The sequence below is a fragment of the Andrographis paniculata genome, unplaced genomic scaffold (genome assembly GCF_009805555.1).
Source record: "Andrographis paniculata isolate CXL003 unplaced genomic scaffold, ASM980555v1 Contig71END, whole genome shotgun sequence".
Lineage (NCBI taxonomy): Eukaryota > Viridiplantae > Streptophyta > Magnoliopsida > Lamiales > Acanthaceae > Andrographis > Andrographis paniculata.
This window is the reverse complement of record NW_026137608.1, coordinates 5,614,285-5,622,399: the sequence shown is the minus strand read 5'-3', so window position 1 is coordinate 5,622,399 and position 8,115 is coordinate 5,614,285. Positions and strand designations below refer to the sequence as shown.

The 8,115-nt window shown below is 31.4% G+C and overlaps 1 protein-coding gene across 1 annotated transcript; it reads left to right on the top strand.

Moving 5' to 3' along the window:
• The first annotated feature begins 1,837 nt into the window (after positions 1-1,837).
• On the top strand, positions 1,838-6,136 carry LOC127264849 (probable WRKY transcription factor 32). The gene is made up of 5 exons (XM_051294391.1): positions 1,838-2,171; positions 2,420-2,508; positions 3,085-3,800; positions 3,898-4,056; positions 5,591-6,136. The coding sequence occupies exons 1-5, from the start codon at positions 1,838-1,840 to the stop codon at positions 5,886-5,888; spliced, it is 1,596 nt and encodes a 531-aa protein (XP_051150348.1). The 3' UTR covers positions 5,889-6,136.
• Positions 6,137-8,115: the final 1,979 nt, after the last annotated feature.

Genomic DNA, 8,115 nt, shown 5'->3' with positions numbered 1-8,115 from the left:
GGACTCCCCTTGACAGACCGTCTGTCCGACTTCTTTTTTCCCGACTTCTGGGCCGTTTGGCTTATATCCAGACTCAGAATTCTACTGCCATTATTTATTATTATTATTATTATTATTTTTTGTGCTCAACACTAATATTTAACCAAAAACTCATTTATACAATCTTATTTTAAGGTTGTGTTTGTTTGGGGGTTGGATTTTGAGTTGAGATTTGAATGGTAAAAATTTTGAATTTATATAGTTGTATGATGTGATATAAATAAGTGTTGACGTGATATTTTGAATGTAAATTTGATTTTTAGTATAATATAAAAAATAAAAAATAAGTGTTTAATTTGATATTTTTGAAAAAAAAAAAAAGGATGAATAATGAATTTAAAATTCAATCCCTCAAACAAACACACATAAGTCATTTAAATGTATATATATTCATAGTAATTTAATAAATATATAATAAAAACCATTTTCTTAAAAAAGGAAATTTAATTGTAAATACGTAAATCATTTAGTTTAACAACAGTTTTACCAAAAGGGAAGATATAAATATCTTCACGGATTGTAATTTTATAAAAACGTAGAAAAAAATTTAAGAAAAATTAAATTCACTAATCTACTAATTAAACTATATTTGTTTGTTTTTTTTTTAACCCTAAACCCATATTTTTACTATTTGGACTCATTTTTCTTCGAACAAAATATTTTTATCATATATTATTTTAATATCAAACCTAAACCAAAATTTTCTAAACTACATCAAAAAAACATACCCTAAATTTTAGGTAAAGTTTTTTTTTTTTATATAACAAAATTTTAGGTAAAGTTTGAGTCAACTAATGATTGATTTCTATTAGGTTGTGTTCTGCTGAAGGATTTCCCAAAATTTCTACTATTTATCTAATTTTTTCTTCTATTCATTTAATTTTTTCTATCGAAAAATATCAAATTAACACATATTTTTTATTTTTTATATTATACTAAAAATTAATTTTATATTCAAAATATCATATCAATACATATTTATATCACAACAACTATTACAATTCAAAATTTTTACTATTCAAATTTTAACTCAACATCCAAGCCTCCAAACAAACCGACCCTATTTTTTTGTTTGAAAATTTTAGGTAAGTTTGTTTAGATATAAAGACAAAACTAATAAAATTTTATATTAAAATAAATAAATAAAATTTCAAATGATAATATTGTAAAAATTTTATTTAAAAAATTAATAAGAATAATAAAAAAAAATAAAAAAACAAAAAATTAATTAATATTTATCAAATAAAATAATAAAATTTTAAAATAAGCACAAAATTTAACTTAAAAACAAAAACATAAATAGTTTGAGCAGAAACACGTGAATGAATTTATTTCAGGTGGATTTTTGGGAAAATTTATTTTAAATTTGATTTTATAATAATATTTTATTGATTATTTTGTAAAAATAATTTTTTTTCTAAAACTTCAGAATTGAAATATTAGAGAAATTTAGAAAAAGAAACACATAAAAATTAAAATCAACCAAGATTAATATCAGAAGGGTAGTTTTGGAAATTCATCTCAAGGCCGAGTCAAGGGTCAAATTCAGTCAACAGCAACGCCAGAATGTCCGGTTCAGCAAAATTAATATATGTTGAATTTTACTATTGACACTCCGAGACCACTAGCTCCAATCCCACTCACAGAAGCAAAACTACGAAAATAGCCTCCAAACACGCGGCTACGACAACCCCTCACAGCACAATCTTGGAGGGGTATTATAGTACTTTCCCCTAACGCCGTATTCCCACAGTAGATTCGCCTCATCGAATATAGTCTGAGAAATTACTATCAGCAGATGTTAAAGGAAAGAAGGGAAAGCTCAAAGCTGTCCTTTTTTGTCAGCGGCGAGAAATTTGCGGTGGCGGAAGAGAGCAATCGGAGCTCGCTGGGAGGCATGGAGGAAGGGGATTCGAAGCCGGCGGTGGAGGAGGGCGGAGGCGGTGCTGAATTGGGTGAAAACGAGGCGCAGAGGCTGGGGAGTGAGGGGAATAGTAGTGACTGTGCAGCAGAGAAGACTTCCAGTGGGGAAAGAGGGGAATTGCTGCTTCCTCAATCTGAAACCCTAGGCGCCGTACGGATTTCGGAGAGTGGTTTGCAGTCGTATAAGGAATCATCGGAAAATCTCTCCGGTAGTTTGAGATTCCATTTATTTTTATTTTTTATTTTGTTATTAATTTTTTTATTCTGCGTGCTTTGGTTCTTTGCTTTTGCTTTTTCTTTGTGTTTTTAGGTCGAGTGGTGGAATATTCGCTTGATTTTGTATGATCGGTTAATTAACTAGTTGTGCGTGATTGTATTTGTGTGTGCGCATGTGTACGTGAGAATTGCGTTGTTTTGTGACTGTGGCGATGGTTTTGATGTGTTTTGGATGGTGCAGAAGTTCCGGTGGAATACTCTCTGCAACCACTGCAGTCTGTTGGAGAATTGAAGGTTAAAACATCTTTTAATGCTCCTACTTTGCTTAGGGTAACTAATTTATTTTTTAGTAAAATGCATCCTGATTTTACTTTTTTGGTTACTGCTACTGCATTTATGATGCTATATTAAGTTTAGCTGAAAGTTGAAGATAACTACTTGGTTTTCTGAAGTTTAGTTTTAGGATATGTTGATTTTGCAAGTGTAGTTAATTGAGTATTTGAATTCTTAGATAAAAATGATCTGCCTTAAAAAGCTTTAGCAAAGCTGTAGAATCCTGAGTATGTTTATTTACAAGTATGGATGGTTGAAATAACTATGTGCAGAGTGATGGTTTATCAAAGGTTTTGATGATAAGTTGGCATGAATGTTTCCCCCAGTGTGTTTGAAGTTCACACTACTCAGTTTGTGCTTCTTTCATGCATGAACCTAAGCAACTATAAAAGAGACAAGAAAGCATAGAATTATAGATTTTGTTGTATGCTGCATTGGTTTCAATCCGAATTATATAATTTTCATATTAGATGTTTCTCGGAGATTTCTAATTTGCTATTGTGAAACTAAAGCTGAGTACTGTCTGAATTAGTTACGTGACTCTGGTTCCTTTGTATCCTTATTATTATCCAGGATGCAGCAATAGAGGTAAACAACGAAGCAGTGAAAGGTATCGATAACCAAGCCACTAATCTTCATACACAGAAACAGGTACAGATACCTGAACGTCCGCCTAAGCTGGCAGTGTTGCCAAAGTCTACTAAACAGTCTGTTTCCCCCATTCCAACTCCATCTCCATCTACATCTAAAAAAGAGCTGCATCCATTAGATAGTGGAAATAGTCACCTGACAGTTCAGGGTAAGCAGAATTCTCCAGATTCTAAACCTTCGACTGGTGTGACTATGCTGAAGACATTTGACGGCTACAACTGGAGAAAGTATGGTCAAAAGCAAGTGAAAAGCCCAGAAGGTTCTAGAAGTTACTACAGATGCACCTTTTCTAATTGCCATGCTAAGAAGATTGAATGTTGTGACTGTTCTAGTCGTGTTGTAGAGACTATTTATAGAAGTCAGCATAATCATGACCCTCCTCAGAAAGTGAATTGCACTAGGGAAAATAGATCTCCTAGAGCAGTTTTTCCGGTTAATGGGAGTCATGAAACAACTCATACAAGAAGAGGCCTTAGTGATTCAATCCCATCTACATCTCCTAAAGAATCTTTAGTGGTTAGTGATCAGATTCCCGAACCGAAACAGCAGGATTCATGTGGGTCTGATGAAACCATGGAAATTAATGTTAAGGAGGAGTATGTTGAGGGACCTGAATATAAGAGAAGGGAAGTCCTTAGGTACATTTACTACCATATTTTTATATCCTGTATACTTGTATATTATAGTTGGTTATGACACGAAAAAGTGACGCCCTTTTATGCACAACATTTCTAGGCAGAAGAGAATCGCTATTGATGAATCTGATTCCACTCCTAAAACTGGCAAGAAACCTAAATATGTTGTTCATGCGGCTGGTGATGTGGGCATATCAGGTGATGGCTACCGATGGCGCAAGTATGGGCAGAAAATGGTGAAGGGAAATCCTCATCCAAGGTATGTCTCGAATAATTGCTGGCTCACCTCAATTTTGACTTAATTTACTGTAGTCATTAGCTTCACTATGTTTTAGTATCCTCAGAAATCCTGTTCTGTGCCACTGGTTCTACAGTTGTCCTTTATAGAGATCTTATTATTTGGGTCTTATGTGATCTATCCAAAGGTTTCCCATTTCCTCTTCTGTAGTAATTTATGTTTTAGTCACCAAAAATTAGAGATTATGTTCGCACACGTGATGAGATGAATTAATAATCAACCTTTGCACCTCCCTGTTTCTTACTTCATCCTCTTACACATGTAGTAGTTTATTATATGGCCTTTTATCATTAAATTTTGAAAACAACACTTGTGAAGAGTCTATCTGATATTTGTCTCGCTAGTTTATGTTGCCCTTGTTTTGACGAATCTATTCACTGATGATAATTTTATGAATCGAAAATCTAAAATTTCATTTGCTTAATTGCAACTTATATGCGAATCAGGAATATTCTGACTTCATGGTGTTGAATACCTCTGCCCAAACAACATGCTGCCGATCCCCCAAAGTATACATATTTTGAATGAACTGTTCATGGTTTAATGAGTTTATTTGCAAATACTGATCTGCACTGTGTTGGATACATATGATGCTGTACTTCCAAATGTCCTCGGGTGCATTATCTGGAACATTAAAATAAATAAGATGCATATGCCTATTATGTTGATATTTTTCTATCAGACTTGATGCCAAGATGCATATTTTAAATATATTGGAGATTCATTTTAAAAATAATTCTTATCAATATTTTTCTTCACTCAAAAGGGTAATGCTACGGCACATGATATATGAATTTTACAGTCTTTTTTTGGTTTTTTGTTTTTTGTTTTTACGCTTATAATTATTACGTAATTATTAAATAATAAATCAAAGCAAGCATCCCCTCAATTGCTTATTACTATTTTCATAATTCCACAGCCTCTTGTTAATGTGATTTTTTTTATTTTATATTATTGAAACATTTCTAGGTATAATTATTTCATAATTCCACAGCCTCTTGAACTGGACTGTAAGTTGAGAAATTGCACGGTTTTAGTCTATTTGGAAAGTCTGCAATTGGAATTATGTAATTCAGTGTTTCATATAGTTTTCTTGCATATCCAAATACACTTCTCAAAAAATGACTTTATAAACATTTTGATTTTCTTTTCTAAAATTTTTTTCTTGTACCAGCAACGAACCCTGGGCAAGCTGCTGTGTTGTGTCAAGCCTTTGATTTCGGTAGGTTCTCTAAGAAAAATTTGTGTGGATCTCATTTCAACGTAGATACAACCAAGATTTTATAAATACGGACGCCATGATATAGGAGAGTTAAGCTCGGATAAAATTGGAATAAGTCAAATAGGGCTAGATCATAACTTAACACTGAAGGAACCAACGGCTTTTGAGTCGAACTTGTTCATGCCCACACAACATTACCACCTTTTTATTACTAGCCAGTATGCGGGAAACCCAATTCTTTAGTTTAAAGCAGAAATTGTGGTATATTTTCAGGAACTACTATAGATGTACCTCGGCTGGATGTCCTGTCCGAAAACAGATAGAGAGGGATGTGGATAATGACAGTGCTGTAGTAATCACTTACAAGGGAGCTCACAATCACGACGTGCCTGTGCCGAGAAAGCGTTATGGCCCAAAGAACACTCCTACCATTACTGAAGAAGATATTCAAAGCAAGACCGAACCTCAAGAAGGTGAATTGACCGGCGAAACATTGAAATTGGGTGGAGAAAAATCATCGGAATCAGCAAGAACCCTTTTGAGCATTGGATTCGAGATCAAGCCTTGTTGAAATTAACTCCAACAAAAACATGGATTGGCGCAGGTAAAAATTGACCAAATAATGATGTGTATGTATCCTATTCCTAATTATTACCGCGATATTTTTACCTTATATTCCTGTAGTCATAGTTTATCTGTCATCTAGTGTGGTAATTTCTTGAATCCGAGAAACAGCGCGAAACATTTAACTGTAGTGGTGGTGTGTTGTAGTACTGGATGCAGCAGTCTATAAATTATTTGTTGTGGGACTTCTGGCAATTTTCTTACCTTTCTAGGTCATAGGTCTAGCTCTTGAATCCGATTTTCGGGTTGTGTCTAGACATTTCGAATTTTCGCAACTGACTAGTTACTTAGTCCATTTGCTCGTAAATTAGGCCGGCAAGATAAGATAAGTCATACTACTAGGAAACCATGTGTGACACGATATACTTCGAGGTGTTGTATTTAAAATATAATTTTACGAATTCACTTTACACTTTACCCCACAAGATTTGCCATCTCTTATTGGACTTTTAATTCAGAAGTTGGTACAACCATTCTTGTATATAATACTCCATATCAAAATAGTAGTCCTTCTGTCTCATATACTGTGTCTGCTACATTGTAGACACGGTATTTTATTAGTGAAAATAATTATTTTATAATATAAATAATTATAAATTAAAATTAAGATAATTAATTAGTTTAATTAAAATTTTAAAAATAATAAATTAAAAAGTTTAAAATGAAATTATAGTGTGTAATTATTTTACAAAAAACAAAAGTGACATGAAATGTGGGACGGATAGAAACGACAACATGGCCATGATATATGGGACGGATGGAGTATTATAATATAATAGTACTATATATTTTAACTTTTGAATTTTTTTATTCTATAATTATACTTACTTTAACTTATATTATTATTTAATACATTAATATTTTTTATTTTAATTGAACTATTTATTAAATTTATAGGAAAAGAAATTCACATTATTATTTTTTTCTCTTTCTATTTAATTTAAATTATTAATTATTAAATTATAAATTCATAATCAACCAATCATTACCTATCAAATTCTTTTTTTTATTTATTTTTAATTTTTTTTCTGTTTTGTATAAATAATGAACTAAATCAAGATGAATTAATTCCCTTGTTCCCACATCAGGCTCGTCTCATCTCAATCTCTGTGATCTTTTCTGTCATATTTATATTCTATATAACTCCCTCCGTCCTAAAATTATAATCTTAATTGGGTTAGACACGAGATTTATTGATATTATATTGATAGTTGGTAAAAAATATGAATAAAAGATTTTTTTACTTAGTGAGTGTATTAGGGTAGAAAATAGGGTAATGAAAATAAAAAAACAAGGGTAGTTTGACAGTGACTTGGTTATTTATGAAAATAAGACTATTGTTTTGAAATAGAAAAAAATTGTAAACAATACTTGGGACGGAGAGCATATTTTTTTTTTCGATTTAATTACCAAAAATTATTATAAGTCAAGGAGAATTGTGTTCTCTCATTTAAATGTAAAAAGTTTGGGCCGACTGAATTTTTTCATGCTGCTGCCAGGAGAGGCCCGGTCTAATTTTGAATTGGGCCTAGAAATCTAGATGCAGCACGGCCCGATTCAATTTGTGCCGGGCCAGGCCAACTCAAAATTTGAAATAATTATTTTGCATAATATTTGTTAAAAATAAATTTTACTAGTAATTTTAAAAAATACAATGATTAGAAAAATGATATTTTTATTGATAATTAAGAATTTAAATATATAATTAATTTTTTATTTTATTATATGTTTATAATATATTTTAAAAATATTTAAAGTAGAATTTTATTTGATTAATCGTGTTCAACCATGTCGGGTAGATGCGGTCAGAAAATTATTTTTGCCGGCTATACTCACCCAAGAGTGTACTCTCAATAGTAACTTAATTGTAATAAATTAATTTTAGTTTAAATATTTTTTTTTTTTCTATTTTGCTTAAATAGTTTAAAAATAATATCAAATATATATTTTTCTAATAAAATATTATATTAAATATGATCCTTTTATTTATTTTTAAAAGTTTAAAACTCTCAAAATAGTTATTAGACGAAGCCATGTATTATCTTCATGCAACCGGTAATGCAATGCAGTAGAACAAATGTTAACTGCTACTCCCTCTGTCTCAAACACCTTGTAATATTTTATTTTTAGTATATCCTAAATACCCTGCAATATTTTCAAAATATGAAATAATT